The sequence below is a fragment of the Centruroides vittatus genome, unplaced genomic scaffold, assembly GCF_030686945.1.
Source record: "Centruroides vittatus isolate TY-2023 unplaced genomic scaffold, ASM3068694v2 contig_221, whole genome shotgun sequence".
Classification (NCBI taxonomy): domain Eukaryota; kingdom Metazoa; phylum Arthropoda; class Arachnida; order Scorpiones; family Buthidae; genus Centruroides; species Centruroides vittatus.
In genome coordinates, this window is record NW_027121377.1 from 537844 (window position 1) to 555518 (window position 17675).

Consider the following 17675-nt stretch of genomic DNA (forward strand, 5'->3'; position numbering starts at 1 on the left):
CTGCGTTACGTATCCCATCAAAACAAACCGAAATGATTAGCTGATGATTCAGATTAGCTGAGTAATAGAATGTTTGATTATTGTAGAGCAGTTATGTGTTATCAGCTACCGGATTAGCCAAAATTTTATTGCATATTTAATTTTATAAAATAAAAATGGTTGAAATTTCAAGACGTTCTAAAGTATTACTTACAGTCCAGTTATCATTATCATTTTGAAAATAGATGTCCATGATACACGAAACAAACCGGCGCATCTAAATAATAAAAGTTTATAATTTTTAACTTAATTCTAAGTCTTGCATTGAGTTGAAAATTATTATAATTCATTTATAAAAACAATTCACTTACGTTACTAGGAATTGTTGTTATGTATAGAAAATATGTTAATACTGGAGCTCCAATAATACAAAAGAAAACTATACAAATAAACAGTTCTAAGTTCAACTTTATTTGAAGCAACACGTAAATACATAGAATGCACATCACCGGAACGACTACTATAACGATCACCGTGTCGGCATCTTCACAAATTTTATCCATGATTTTAATAGCGTAAACAATGGAGGATAATTCGGATAATGCCGCTTTATTCGTCACCCCTTTCCCGCTTAATTTTTCTTTCGTGTGCAAGATGTGTATTTCTAATAAGTGGACGGCAAAGAAAGTAAGAATCCAGAGAAATCCGACGCCGTAACACGTGATGTTAATAATAATATAAACACTTGAGACCATATGAAAAGTGCAAAATACTTCCAGAGTAGACGACTCGTTATATCCGTAATAATTCCTGCAAAATATATAAATTGCACACGAACCGATACAAGAAAAGGCACTAATACAACTGAAAAAGTACACGATGACGTCTTGGTAACGTTGCAATTGAACACAGAGTTTGCCTGCGGATTTTACACGTTCGTCTGTAAACTCGAAGACTTTCATAATGTCACCGGCCTTTTTGTTATAAATGTATAAACATGCCGGAGAAATCGTAACTATAATCAACGCTATGAATCGAGCATTTTGTCCCAAATTTTCCCAAAATCCCGGAAAGCCACAACACTCAAACCATTGGAATTTTACCAATGGTACCGAAATATGTTTCGGAATCAACAGAAAAACCAGAAATGTGGATAGAAAATACCCATGAATCATGAATATTTTAATCGGTAAACAATCGTTACGTTTTCGTATAAATATGCCGAAAATTCGCAATATATTTACATACGGATGAACGGTTTCCAAAATTGAATTTGCCATGGTTATGTTGTGCCCACCAGAAAAAACTACCGAAGAATGGTCGCGGGTTCGCGCCTCACCGAGCGTGCCGCATAGAGTTTCCTGGATTTCCTTCGCGTGTCGAACACATAAATAGGGGTCAGTTTTCCACACAAATTTTTCTCAAGAGGGTATATTGTCTGTCTGTGTGGTTACCTTATTACGCCGATCAACTCTAATTCGTGATTATACTTAATTAGATTGTAAGACGTGTACATTTTTTCCTGGATATATCATGCTATTATATCTCTTCGTAAACAGTGACTATAATGGTATCTAGAATTTATCGTTCCTTGGATTCGTTGTCTTAATGGTGTTTTGACACGAAAAACTATTTGTTTCTCTTTAAATCATGTAAAGATGAATCATTATCTTTGTTAGAAAATGAGAATCGATTGGTATAAGGGAAATTTATAGTAATGTTCATGCACTTAATGCATTCCGTATATCCATAAACATAGTTTCATACACGTGGAAAATAGACACTTTTCGAAATAAAAATTTCGAAAAGTGTCTAAAGAATTTTCGAAATTTTGAAAATGCAATTACGTTAAAAATTGTTATTGGGTGTTAAATATTCAGTTTGTCCCTCCATTTTGGGTTTTCTAAATCACCAATGGCCCGGGCAGCGAACCTCACTAACGACACGCCTAATTAGCAAAACCACAAAATTATATTGACCTCGTAGGGGTGGGCATAAATAGTTGAGCTCTACAGCTGGGTGTAAGAGGCAGTTTAGGTGTCAGCCTATCGCTCTGAGAAACTCAGTATCTGATCCGGGTGATCGAGAAATTCTAGGAATTTTTCTGAAGTGAGCTGTCCCAGATATTCCCAACATCCAGATGTCTCATTTTGGGACTAGCCGAACCCACAATAAGCTTGAAAATAAACCATCTTAGTGCCCAGATATAATAAAATACTATAGAATAAGGACAAAAAAGCAATTTAATTAATTAAAACCTCCACGTTCACAAGCCCTTGTGGTCACCAATGGCAAGTGGCTTTAGTGAAGTGGTCGTGGGTTCACATCTCGCCAACGTCCCGGCCATGTGCAGTTTTCTGAGTTTTCTTCATATTAGTAACACCTAAATAGGGATAATTTTCTATAAAAGATCTCCGGGGAGAAGGCATTTTCCCCCTCGGCAGATCGCTCACGTCTCGCATTTCCTTATACGAACAAAACCAAATCAAACAGAAGTTCAGTACCAAATGTTTTATTTGTAAGAATATACAGCAGATGCTCGTTAATTCAGAAAGTTCGGTAACCTCCGAAAAGTAGCTAATAATTCGGAATTATGATCGAGTGTTTCTTCATATTGAAAACACTAGATTACACTAAGATCAGACTCATACTGACTACAACTTTATTCTTATCGACAAAGTAAGATTACAATCCACAGTGTGTAAGCCATAATAATTTAGAAGTAGAGAATTTGCAGTATTAAATGTAACACTTGCAAGAGCGATTCATGCACTTTCCTCGATTCGTTCCTAGAGCTTTCTTACACGCTGTCCAACATTGCTTTGAAGAGGAACAGCTCTGTCTTATTACAACTTCTTGACTCATATCGACTAAAATAAATACACTTACAATGAACGATGTTATTATAACAAGTCACAAATTAGGAACGAAGATAAAAGCAAACTTACACATCGAACTAAAGATAAATATGATCAAAATACAATAAAGATCTTTCATGGTTTTGAATAATAATACGTTCAAACCTGAAATCAAATTTAATTATATACAAAGAATAATCTATAGTTATGATTTAAATTACCTTTGAAAATACTCCTTGCGTGCATTCTCTTGCCAAATATTCCGATTTATATAATGGAACTAAACAATAAAAAAATCACAACAGCCAATGAAAAGCCGCATTAAAGGATTTAGGATTTTAATGAGAGCAATTATTTACGAAGCAATTATAGTTGTTCGATTGTGTTTAATTTACGTATGGCATCCTTTTATCGTGTCCATCGTGAGTTCGGTCAGACTCATAAGAAAGGATAGTTGATGAAAAACAGGGGAGTTTACCGAATTTTCTCCACATCTGGAACGCCTGAATAGGGCCTCTAGAAGAGCATTCCCCCTAGGCAGATCGTCCAAGTCTTGCATTGCTGTAACTTTAATTAAACAAACCAACAATTAAGATATTAGACACTTCCATTTATCCATTCATCCAATTCACTAGAAATTTATCCATTCGGGTGGATAAAATGGTGAAGGACCCGGGATTCCACTGATCGTCCCGGATCTTGCGAAGTGGTAGGCTAACACCTCAATTGCCCATTCATCTGGCCTTCCTCTTGGCCACCATGAACTATAAAATTATTAGAAAAAACAAACAGTTTTGATAATTTATAAATACAATTGCTTTGTTTTCGAGTTTTATGGTCAGACTTGGCTCTTTAGATGTGTCAGTCACTGAATTTAAGACGTATTGTTTCTATAGCCGAGGCAGTTAAGACGTCAGCCTACTGCTCTGGAATAACTGATCGAATATGGTGGATATGGGAAAAAGCCAACAGGACTGAAAGCTTTGATATAATTAAAACCTTATCATACTCCATTTTTAATTCTTTCCGCCCTATGGGATTAAGAGGGTAGTTTTTAGAAAGGCATTGTGGATTCGGCTAGGCCCACAATGGGGTGGCCACGCGATGGGACTCGATATATCCAAAATAAGTCTCGCATGGAAAGTTACTGGGGTTGCTCGCCGAATTCAATTTTGGGTTCCAAGAGTAGTAGGCCTTAGCGGTTTTGGTCATTCGGGCGCCCGTGAACTTATTATAAAAGTTTTGTTGTAAATTTGTACAGCTGGGACCATTAATTTGATCACCAATAAAACGTTACAGACAGCTGTACATTCTCTTTTTACTTTAGGAAAAGTTTTAATTGTTTAAATAGGGTATATAATTTATTTACTTTTAATCATTTATAAATATTTTTGAAACAATTTTTATAGTATAAAATAATATTATCTACTGTAATAAAACTGTTATTGCAAACTGCAATATATTTAATTTTAGAGAACTATAATAAAATTATAATAGGCTTAATTTTTTCTTGAGTGGAATACAGTAACGTAACACGTGGGCTAACTGCCAAGAAAGACTTTCGAAATTGGCACCTGTTGAGATTTATTCTATGTAAAAATGTTTAATATATTTCTATAATTATATCTATGTAGAGTATTACCACCCCGCGTGGATACAAGGAAACCGAATCCAAAAAATTTGTGGAATTTATCCGATTGGTAGGGCCACTCGGTCATCTCCATTCTGGGCCCACATAATGTAGCTATGTTGTATAATTAAATTGATCTCCAACTATTGGACTGATAAAGTTAATGCTTACTAAAGATAATTTAATCAATTAGATGAAAATCATTTTCTAATACTTCAACATTAATGCTTCGAAATGCATTTGATCACGGGCTCTACATACCAAGCAAGTGGCTGGCTTTAGTAAGTTTATGTAATACATTAGTAATAGAACGAATCCATTTATGCAAACTCAATTTACACAGAATTTATTACATAAGCTTGCGAAGCAAAAATGCATTTATATGCAGAATTAATGGGTACTATTTTCAAACTCTCTCTCTCTATGGTTTCAGATTGCATAATAGTTAATGACAGTCTCGTAGCATTTTATTATTATTAAGAATATACAGAAAAGACATTACAGTGTTTCTTCAAACTTTTTAAAACTCTTTCCGCCCTGTGGGCACTAAGAGAGGATTTTTTTTTTATCAAACCCATTTTGTTTTCGTGTAGGCCTACAATGTACCAACTGGGTAACAATCTCGAGTTACAGCATATCAACCATTCTCGAAAAATTCCTTGATTTTTTCTACCCTGTGGGCACTAAGAGGGCCTCTTTTAGTAGGCCCATTATGGGTTCGGCCAGGCCCACAATGGGGCGACCGGGTGGTGAGGGACGGGGCCCGACATATCCGAACGGACCACCCCCCGAAAAATTCCTGGGGATTATTCGACCCGTTCGGATTCGATCCCGGGTTCCCCAGAGCGGTAGGCTGCCACCTTTACCGCTCGGCCATCCGGCCGTCCATCCTAATACCCTATGCGCACTGTACATTTTAAGCGGGATTAAGATTTAAGCAGAATTAAGTTAAGTCGCATTGTCGAAAACAAGATTAACTACTCGTTCACACTAGGTAATTAAAGCGAATTATTCGCTTAGCCCCAAGTGGGTGTACTCAATATTACATTTTAAATAAATTCAAACTTTTGCTTATTTTTCATAAATCATCATAAATTAATTTATATTTAGTAATTTATGCATTTTAAATAAGTTATTTATATTTTAAGACGTCAGTTACGAATTATTAACATTTATTATCAGTGATATCGTTGTCGTTGGCAGCACGATTCTCTCAATGTTTATATCACTTTAGCGATAGAACTGTGATGAGAATGGATTTTTTGACAGAAATTTATATTATTATTTAAACTTCTTGTACCGAAGCAGCATATACATGCTAACAGAGAAGAGTATCGTTTGTTCGAACATTTGTACCTGTACCTGTACATCTGCTTCCGCTATTATTTTTGAACTTGTGGCCGACCTCGGGGAAAGCTTGAAGCGATTTAAGCTTCTTTGAGAAAGCGGTTTAAGCTGAGCCGATTGTTGGTAGTTAAACCGGTTTAACGTTGTCAGTTCCGTTCATATTTTATACCTTAAGCTGGCTTAAAATGTACAGTGTAAATAGGGTATAACTGATTGGACATTTTGTTGTCGAAATATGTTTGATGGTAACTAAGATTTCGTACGCTCAAATACTATTTCCAGAAAGTTCCAATTGTCTTGGTAACAGGTTAGTATAAGTGCATGAGTGGTTACACTGTTTATTCAATTCTCTTACCCATTCATTTTGCTACGTAGACTGTAATCTGTTCCTTAAATCAAAAGAGCAATTCAGGGATGCAAATTCCAATATTCAGCTGACGATGAGAGCAACTAAATATGTCGTAAAAATGGCCCTATGACTTTTCGAGATGTGTTTTCAAAACAGCTATGGGCAAAAAGAGATCACTTTATTAGACTTAAGATTAGTGTCAGCATAAGAGATTAACTTCAACCAATCAGGAAGTTATCCAACCCAATGTCTGAACTATTTCCTAGTTCAAGAGCGATAAGCAAACAACTTCCGTCTAACCAACTATCAGCATTTTATTACAGCCAGACGTCAACTTTACAATTGCTTTATCAAGTACTCTTAAGAATAATTATGCTTTAGGCCAGGCCCGTCACAATTTACCGTGACGGGCCTGGCCAACCCGCGGCCCGTCACGGTAAATTGTGTGGCCCTCTAAGCGATATTATATATCTATTAACACTGTTGTTTTCCGTTATGTGTATACCAAAACAATTAAATACAGTAGAGCATCGATTATCCGACCCCCGATTAAATCGATCCGACCCCCGTCGGCAAATTCAAATGTCCGCTAGTGATGTGGCACTACAATATTTGGTTATGTCTTGCTACTTTATTTTTGTTAAATTTTTGCATGTTTTAGCTGGCAGCATTGGCTCGACCATGAAAGGGAGGCTAGTTTTAAACCAGGCCTAATACACTATACTAATAATGTATTTTTTCATACTTTTCGGTTATCCGACCAACCCCAGTCCCAAATTAAGTCGGATAATCGATGCACTACTGTAAATGAAAATTTGCATGTGTCATTGTTATAATGCGCAAGTCGAGTACGAACTCTTGGTATAACAATAAAATCTTATTTTGTATAAGTTTTTTACTTTTTTAAAAGCATATTTGCCTAAATTGTGGTCCACCGTAATGTTACGCGTGATCAGTGGCCCGCGAAACAATTTGGGTTGGCCAGGCCTGCTTTAGACGAATGTAACGCTCCTTGAATTAATTGTAACGCATAAATTTAGATTATTATTTGTATTTACTAATATATATATGTGTGTGTGAATTGGATATTTATCGCAAATATGTGAACGTGGATTTAGTCGTATAAGTCAATTTTATTACACTTTAATTTTAACAGAGAGAGAGAGATATTTATCACTTGTATGGTAATGTACTGTACATCAATAATATATCGCATTTTAGAAGATTCCCGACCGTTATGCCGACATCGCCTCGACTATACCCGAAGACTTCTAATTAAAAAAAGTGGGGGAAAAGCCTCGATTTTTTGTTAGCTTAGGCCCTAAAAAAGTATAAATCCGGCACTGATAACCCATATTTCAGTTGGCATACTTTTTTGAGGGTTTTAAACCACAGGCAAGAGCCCCGACAATTGGTTTACAATGTTTATAATAAAGCTTAAGAAACTACACACTAGACTATTTTCTACATATTACAACTAATAAATTTCTAGTTCGGTGATAACCTTACTAATGTGTAGAAGCATGCTACACATTAATAGGAATTATCATCGTGTGCTTCCTTCAATATTTAGATGCTCAACTTGCATGTACTATGATTAGATAGATACACTCCCATTTCAACATTGGTTGTTTAGAGAAGTTGGAACAATAAATGTATTGTTCCAACTTCTCTACACAAACAATGTTGGACAAAACAAATTTTAGTTGAATAAAACAGTACTTTAGGACTATGACAAAAGGTTCTTTTCGGGACCGTACAATTTTGATAAAGAGTGAGCCTATCACAGATAAAATAATTCTCTTTTTATTCATTTTAAATAATAAAAATATTACTTAACATAACCTGTATAACAAATTAAATAAACGTTCATACAATTTTTTTATTCATCCATATTTCTTCAAAAAGATTTAAATTATGATTTCTCAATTCCAATTTCTTTTGGAAATGTGTTTGTTCTACCAAATATTTGGTTAGTTTAGTTTAAAATTATCAGATTTATGTTGACATTTTATGTATTTGATGTGGTTAAAACAGTTTTTAACATTGATGTCTTCATTTTATTTACAAATTTCAAAATTTTGTTTAAAACCTATATCATGGCGGATCTACCACTTCCATATTTTCCCTAACAGCTGCATCACTAATCAATACAAGTGAAAATAATCCTGAATTAGAGCACTCATTTGTAGCTGTAAATAATTCATTATTATTTTCACACGTAATGATAGGTTGATCATCTGGATTGGATAATGGTTCAATACTGTCACCCAAAACAGATAAAACCACTTGTGTAGCAGGATTCAACGACAACGGTGCTGGTCCTTCATCTGTTATACGTCGGTTATTATCTGCCTCTCATTCGGCGTCTACTTTTAATTGCTTCCAGCAACCTTGCGGTTTTTTTCGGCCACTAGTGTACAGTTAATGTAAACGTTGTCTCTGCAATCGGCTGCTTAAGTCTAGAGTAAACAGGAAGATGACAGGGCCAACAACCTCAAGCAACATGGCGGGCAAAGAAGAAAACGCCTCAACACACTACAGCCAATTCATATTTCTTTAACATACACACCCTGCTGCTATACACATATAAATAATTTTTACAAGACACGATAAAATTAAATAAATAAATAAATATAAGAATATCACCCGTCAGGCCCGTTGTGCATTTGGCCGAACCCATAATGGATTGCTAAAAATGCTTATTAAAGCTCAAAGAACGGAAGATTAAATATAACAGAGGGCATTGTCCATTGAGATAAGTATTATCGACTTGACAATAACACGAAACATGTTATTTAAAAACTGTTCTTAATAGAATTTGAACTTTTAAAGATCATTCACGTTTATCAAGTTATTACTTATCATAACAAGATTAAAAGTTATCGTGACTCGGTACGAATTGATGATTTGTTGTTTGCGACCAGTGACGCGCAGTCTTGCGCCGCGACGCGTCGAAGCGCAAGATGGTGCAGGATGATGATTTTCTTACTCTCTCAGTGCCCGGAGGACGGAGATTTAAACAGAAATCATTCACTTAAAGACATTTTTATGTTGAAAATATTTTAATTAGCAAAAGACAAAGTGATATTTTACATTTTAATACAATTTAAACAAATTATTAATCAGAAAATTAACATTTGTGCCGATCGTGTTAACGCCGCCATGTTCGTTCCGCCGACGTAACGATGTCGCCATCTGTCGGTGATATTATCGCTGTTAGTGATAAAAGAAGTTGCAAGTTATCGATTTAAATTAAAAATGAAAATAAATCGTTTCTTAAAATAAATTACTTATACGTAAGTCTATTTATATGTATACGAATTTAACTTCCTTAATCCTCGGTTATTTCCCTAGTCTGTTAACGAACTTTGACCTCGGAACACGTTCCTTCGAAAGCAAAAATTTCCTAAAAAATACGTTCAATTTATTTCCGACTTTAATTAAGAAAGCATTTTTATATTGTATAATAACCGTTGAGAATTAATTTTAAAGATAAATAAACATTAAATACGTTTAATCATCGACATCAGTCATCTAGATCTCCTATCGCGCGTGCGCCATTTCTAGTAACTGGCACGCTAAGCGGTTTAAATACGTCTTAGATTATCTAACTAATGAGGTAGTCCGTTTTATTTGTAACGGACTGTCTCATTGGTTGGATGATGCGGCTTTAATAAAATCGTTTTACCGAGCACGTTCAGTCTGGATATCGGGACGAAGGGACGGGTTTGATTGTTACTTTCTACATTTTCTACTAGAAAAAAAATGTTTACTCACAATAGGAATCTAATACGAGTCATATGGAATAACTATCGACGTTTACCGAAGTTTTCTACCGAAACTGGTATGTAAAATTTGTGTAATTTCTAAATTTAGCTTCATTTTGGTCGGAAGGAAAACGAAAATTTTGGTTTTATACCTCATAAAACAGTAAAAACGTAGCGATCGATAGCGATGACCTCTCGCCCCATAGCGGAAGAAGTTCGAAATCGAACCTAACCAGAAAGCTGACGTTCGGTCACTAACTTAGTTGCACGTCAATCAAACTCGCCACACTTATTAAGCACCCTCTTACCTATCCGACCACGTCTTTCATTCCCCAATCGAACCCATTTTTAAACTTTTATTTCATATGGGTGCGTTTTTTTATGCAGCGCTCGAGAAGCGCTTTACAGCTAATTCTCTGAAACCCGTTTCTAAATGGCCAACGCTGCTCGTGACGTCATTTCGCTACACTTTCGCTGCATAAAAAAACGCGCCTTATCGGTGCTGACGTCATTGCCGTTAATTTCATCAACTTCCGTTTCATCCCCGTTCATAAAATCCAGTCACGTGGCTTTTACGCATCTTAACGTGACGTCACCGACATATACCCCTATGCGTTGGAGAGAAGGGTATGTTTGTGTGTATATATATTATTATATAAATCAATAAAAGTAAATATAACTAACATTTTTTTAAGTTTATAGAAAAATGCACGCTCTGTAATGTTTCGTTACTGCTTGTAAAAAACACTTGATGGAAGTCAAGTCAGATCCTACTCGAGATATGATACGTGACCCCTCTATTTCTTCTTTAACCTTTAACCAAATTTAATAGTATCGATGACCCTAATACACACAAACCACCTTTTCAAACTTTCAAAATTTTCCAGCAAAAAAACATGGGAGTTATCAAATTGGGTAAACAGAAGCATGCCCTCACACACACATCCATACATACATAAACTTTCCCTGTTATATATAACAGCAGGGAAAGTAAAAGCAATACGCTGTCTAAACCAATAATTCTCCATACTTTATTAATATTAGCTGAAGCAATTTTCACAGACACTACTTTGTTTTCCTATTTCTTAGTTCACCACTTCGTATCTCGAGGCTGCTTAAATTTCACGGTAAAGTTTATTCATATTAGAGATTACTGCCCCCAACAAATAGAAAGGCCTAAGAAGAAGGCCTAACCTAATGACAGCACTGTCTATTATAAGGTATTGCAGTTAACTACAACACAATAAATTGTTGCAGCAGTTAATTTATTGCTGTCGGTTTCACTTCCTGGTTGTCAGTTCAAAGTTTTTCTAAGTGTTCTAAGTAAGCAAACTGTCAATAAAAACAGGTTATTGTTAAAGTAACAATCTCGTTATTTCTCATACACACTACTACAGGCGAGTTAATCCAAACAGCTTATATACCATTCCCCTAAAATAATGGACTTGTCATTACATCTGTAGAATTAGCAATCCTTACTACCATAAACTATCTTACAAGAGTAAAACATGATCATCCTTACTATCATACCCCGGTTAATCTGAACTACTACCAGTCTCTGTTAGTTCAGATTACCGGATTGTGCTGCAATTAAAAAGAAAAGACAGGGTGGGGTCATACTATATACATTAGAATTTTGTTTCTGGAGTATAAAGTAAGAGTGTGAAATTTGGTCCATCCAATGACATATGGGACACGGTATTTGAGTAATAAGAAAATACAACAAAAGGATTTCAAGGAAAACAATCGCATTTAAATTAAGTAACACAAACATTTGAAAAGGAAAACATCGCTGTGTTGGTAGTGCCATCTGCTGTTCTGAATTAACAATTAACAATAGATTCTGTATTTAATAAAATAATAGGTTAAGTTAATATGCATTGAAAATTAACAAACTAGTGTGTTTCCTTTTAGATTTTCTATTAAAGGAAACTATTCAACAACAGGAAACGATTAAAACTGATAATGCACACTTCAGAACATTTTAATTATCCATAGAAAAAAGCTGATGGAAACAGGGAGCAACCTAAACAATTGGACCACCACCTGGCGAGAAAAATTAAATTAAATTAAAAACAAAAAGTATTTCTAGGAAATCCACTTTTAAAAAAAATGTATTGTGCAGATATATTTATTAATAAACACAAAACTGGAATTCAGATTAAACCAACATATTAAACTAAAAGGATTTAATAACAATCATCATAATTTTTTGTGCCTAAAACACTGCAAACAATGGAGCATTAAAGTGAATTGAAAATCATAATACTGTATTTCGTCTTAAAATTATTTGTCAACTTCTTATCTGTGATTCTTATTTACAAAAGCCTCATGCCTTCAATTATTAGCTTACAATTAAAATGTAATACATTAGTCAAATACTTATACTTCTATAAAAGTAACCATTAAAACCTGCTGAAACAATTGTACAATTTGTAAAAGATTCTATAGTGAATGTGACAGTAAAATTACAGTATATTTTAATTGTATAACTGCATAAACCTTACTATACATTGGCCTATTCACATGTGTATAATAATATATCTGAATAGACCTTGTAAATTGGTAATGCAAACTGTTTTATGGTTACAATTGTGAGTCTCCTGTGATTTGCAAAATGATATTCATCAAACCATTAACAAAAATACTCAAGTATTGATATCATGTGTATTTTAAATTACAAATAAAGTTATGATAATGACAGAAGTTTTCAAGGAGGAGAATTAATAGAAAGGATGTTTCAGAACTTAACATTTCCTAGATGGAAAGAACTGATGATGGAATTTCTGGATGATGTATGGTCAAAATGTGTACTATGTAATTGTAAAATACACTGTTCACATCATCTGTTACATGAGGAGGTGGTCTGGACATAAAAAAAATTAAGGTGGGAATCATTTGTAGCTGTTAGAATGGCATCTTCTCAATGTATGAAAGGCATTTCCTCAAGATAAAGGTCATTATCTTCAAGTAGCATCTTTTCTGGATCATTACAAAGATTATATGTTAACTTTTCTGTCTCAAAGTTAAAGAATTTAGATGTCTATAATCACCTAAACCTTCTGTCTCATTAATGAGTAGGAGAGATGAAATTTCAGTTTTGAGAGAGCTAACGTGAATCACGAGTCCTTCCGTCATAATTGGGCTTCAATTTGAAAAAAAAGAAAACTGTAAATTCCCAATGTCAACCATCTATCTTTCCTTAATCTCGAGAACAGTTAGATAGATGAAAGACAAGACCAGATATAGAAACCTTAGGGGCAGGAGGCCCCAATTAATTATATATGAACTTCTGACACAAACCGGAAGTCACATTATTTCAATTCAAAAATTTCTCCTGATTGTTAGATAGGTGACTGGCACGATTCTATTGTTAAATGAAAAGTATGATTAAAAATTGCTGCCCGACATTGTGACAATGTCACAATAAAATTGCTCATTCATATTAAAAATTGATATGGATGATGAAGTACATGGTAGTTTAGCAGTATGATATTGAGTTACCATATTAAGCAGACAAGATGGAAAAATTAATCTTTCTTGTGGTAGGTCTCTGCTTACTGCAGTTTCTGCATGTCTAGCATCCTTTTTAATAGGTGCCTAGGAGATGACTTTAGTAGATGAAATCAATGTTTTTGCCCAGACTACCAATAGTTCTCTGATCCTCTCCCCAGTGTAGGTTCATGCAGTGTAGGTTATAACCTTTACAAATGACAGTAGAGAACATGGTAGGGTATTTACCATATCTTGTAACTTCTATAATGTATTTAAATATTCTGTATCCATCCATAACTTCATCCTCAAACTCCATTGACAGTTTCAGAGAAGAATACTGAATCAAGTTCTTTGAGAAGGTCAAATGCCTGCTAACAATAGCAACTAAACTGCAATTGAACATAAATGTACTCAGCAAAAATATATACTCCAGTAACCACCACCTTATAAGTTGCCGAGGGAATTTTTAATTAAGAAAACTAACATTTTCTTAATTAAAGTAAACTGCAATTCTTCCAAATAACAATCATTAAACTCTAATATTTAATCTAATTGTGTGTGAAGTGGGGTTAAAACTAAAAATTAAGAATTATACTCCGTTACATTCTCTAAAGATGTGAAGTGGACTTTGCACTGTTTTCATAGAACTAATGTGAAACTGTAAGATGTTGATCATTTTTTATTAGAATGTGAGCACTCTAACACAGTTAAAGCTCGCATTTCACACACACTATTGTGTTCGTAGCTTATAATTAAAGATTCCCTCATCTACTGTTAAATATCATCCATTAAAAGAATGTTACAATATTCTCTTCTATATGTGCTTGTGTGTGCTTCATATGCTATTACTTATAGACAGTAATAGCCATCTGTATACAAATCTTATTAAAGATTATCTAAAAGAAATGACATCACTGAAATGCAATAATTCAATCATTACCTTAGGCATTTCTTACAACTGTTAAGTGTTTTTAGTTATTTTTAACCAGGTATAGTTAAAAATAACTATCGTCGTTAATTCATTTGCCATCTACCATCCCTGGTAGTGATGCTTATGTGAATCTCTCTAGTATTATTACAACAATTTTGGAGCATAGAGTAGACATTAGGAACAAAATCATTAGTAACAATCTTATTCAATAAGCAATGATGTGATTATACTTAGGGTTAATTACTTAAAAGTTAGAGATAATAATTCAGTTTAACATTAGTTTAGAGTAAATATTTTAAGTATTTCTTTATTAATTGCAGGTGCCAAGGCTACAGGATACAGTTTTCAACTGACACCAGAACAGGAGGAATACCAACAGTTAGCTAGGAAATTTTGTAGAGAAGAAATAATTCCAAAAGCTGCACACCATGATAAAACAGGTGAATATCCTATGGATATTATCAAAAAGGCATGGGAAGTAGGACTGATGAATCTTTCCATACCTACTAAATATGGTGGTGCAGGATTGGGATGTTTTGATTCATGCTTAATTGCAGAAGAGTTAGCGTATGGATGTACCGGAATTCAGACAGCTATGGAAGCAAATGGACTGGGACAGGCACCTGTAATATTATCGGGAAATGAAGAACAGAAGAAGAAGTATTTGGGCAGGATGACGGCAGAACCACTGATATGTGCCTACTGTGTAACCGAACCCGGAGCTGGTTCAGATGTAGCTGCCATCAAGACTAAAGCAGAAAAGAAAGGCAACAGTTGGATTCTCAATGGACAGAAGATGTGGATTACCAATGGTGGCAAAGCCAATTGGTATTTTGTACTTGCTCGGACCGATCCGGATCCAAAATGTCCAGCCAGTAAGGCTCTTACAGCATTCATTGTGGATGCCAACACGCCAGGACTGTCACATGGTAGAAAAGAATGGAATATGGGACAGCGTGCCTCGGATACCAGAGCTGTAATATTTGAAGATGTGGCCGTACCTGAAGAAAACGTTCTGGTTGGAGAAGGACAGGGATTCAAAATTGCCATGGCTGTCTTTGACAAAACAAGACCTCCAGTAGCATCAGCAGCCGTGGGACTGGCTCAGAGAGCTCTGGATGAGGCTACAAAGTACTCAATGGAAAGGAAGACTTTTGGTAAATACCTGGCAGAGCATCAGGCCATCCAGTTCATGTTGGTCGAAATGACCATGGGAATCGAAACGGCACGTCTGGCTTGGATGAGGGCAGCCTGGATGCTTGAAAGAGGAGAACGTAACACGTATTGGGCATCTATTGCAAAATGTCTGGCTGGCGACGTGGCCAACAAGTGTGCCACCGATGCAGTTCAGATCTTTGGAGGAAATGGTTTCAATAGTGAATACCCAGTAGAAAAATTGATGAGAGATGCCAAAATATATCAAATCTATGAAGGCACTGCTCAGATACAGAGAATGATTATTGCCCGTGAATATCTCAAAAACGCAAAACAGAACCTTTAAACATGTTTGTGTATACTCTGGTACTATTTTATGCAGTCAAATCTGTTAAAAAATTTATTATAAATATACTTATATTTTTATAAATAGAATGTACTCACTGTTATTAATAACTCCTCCTACAATTTTGTGTGTAATTTCAGCAGTTTGCCCAACTTTGCTGAAATTGCAAGAAAGTTTTCATAATCTGATGATCACACGAAATAACTTCCTGCTGTGGGGATCCAAATTTGAATACTTTTGGCATCCTCACAATTTATCATAAGTACCAAAATGCAAATCATTTCCTATTCCAAAGCTCAATACATCAATACTCAACCAAACAATGACCTTAACTAATAGGGCTATAAATTTGCTATTAGAAATGTCCTGATTTACATCCATGGCATAACAAAATCAAATTTGACAAAAAAATAACAGAACACAAAACAAAACTGTTTCTAAAATCTTGATTGATATGACATTGGTTTCAAATAAGTGCAAATATTTTGTGAGCTTTTTCAAAGGGTTCTATGGAGATCATATCTGAAAATTATGCTATTGTCTTAGTATGTGTTTTGGAACCATAATTTGACTTTGCAACCTTAAATTTGACATATTTCATGGTGGTAGCTGTTTTTTTTTTTTATAAAATTTGCCTTTATCATACACTGTATATCTTTAATCTGCAACATTTCATTGAATATAAACTAATGGAACTTCTCAAAACAATTGTTCTTTTCTTTTCTTTCGAAGACACAATGTAGTGACGTAAACTTAAACACTGGGCAAATTTTTCATCCTTTTTATTCGGTTGGAACGCTTTTTTATTACATAACGCGTTTCGGGCCGATGCCCCTCTTCAGCCAACTAAACATTAGAAAGTGAGAGATGACTATATACAAATATTTAAAATAAATATCGTGACAGTATACATAATTAGTTTTTTAGAGGTTGTTACCTTCTAAATCCTGGTAAGAGCTTGTATACCGTTAAAAGCTGGTCCGTACCTCATTCGGTAGTTTAGACGGATGTAATAGTCCAAGGGTACGAATCTTGATAAAAATTCCATAAAACAGGAAGGTTTAGTATCAGTCTGTAGAAGTATACGGGGTTATTCTTTCACAAATCATATTCGTGAAACCATACCTGAGATTCGTCTTCCGGTGTGTTGTCTAACACTGAGCTCGTACTCCTCCACCTCAACTGCGGAGCATGATCTATTTTTAATTTGCATATGTCTGGTCGAGCATTAGCAGGGGAATGTTCCTTTTTTTTTTTTTTTTTTTTTTTTTTTAATAGGTTTCTTTTCCGATAAAAATTATTCGGGGGGTTTAGCGGTGATTTTTTTAGAACATAGCACGTGGCCATTGCTATTTTTTCCCGCTTTTAGTATTTTTAATATTTGTCGCTATGCAAATGACGTAACAGATCGTAAAACAGTTTTTTATTTTATAGTATATTTTATAGTAATTTAATCCAGTTTTCATTGATTTTTATGCTTAGATTAGTATTTATGCAGGTCTTATTTTTATTTTTAATGATTTCTACACTTTCTTTGAATTTTCTGTTGTATGTCTTCTTTTCTCTATGTAAAATGCTTGTTTTAGTATCATCGATTTTACAGTTATTTAACACACAATGGTCATGGAATACTGAGTTTAGTCTGTTGTACTTTAAATCGGCTATATGTTCTTTCACTCTTATTTTGAGTTTTCGTTTTGTTTCTCCTATATAGAAGTTGGTATTTTTGCAAGTGCATGGTATCTTGTAAACTATGTTTTTCATATCTTCTTTTTTTATCGTCTGTTTCTTTTTTCTTTGTTTCGCTTTAAGTCT

At 34.7% G+C, this 17675-nt stretch overlaps 1 protein-coding gene across 1 annotated transcript; it reads left to right on the forward strand.

Moving 5' to 3' along the window:
- The first annotated feature begins 9736 nt into the window (after positions 1-9736).
- On the forward strand, positions 9737-15949 carry Mcad (Medium-chain acyl-CoA dehydrogenase). Its single transcript, XM_067265362.1, has 2 exons — positions 9737-10010; positions 14680-15949. Exons 1-2 carry the CDS (start codon positions 9932-9934, stop codon positions 15858-15860), a joined length of 1260 nt encoding a protein of 419 aa, XP_067121463.1. The 5' UTR covers positions 9737-9931; the 3' UTR covers positions 15861-15949.
- Positions 15950-17675: the final 1726 nt, after the last annotated feature.

Coding starts and splice junctions, on each gene's coding strand:
- Mcad (XM_067265362.1), top strand. CDS start 9,932: ATGTTTACTCACAATAGGAATCTAATACGAGTCATATGGAATAACTAT. Junction 10,011..14,679: donor GAAGTTTTCTACCGAAACTG/GTATGTAAAATT, acceptor TATTAATTGCAG/GTGCCAAGGCTACAGGATAC.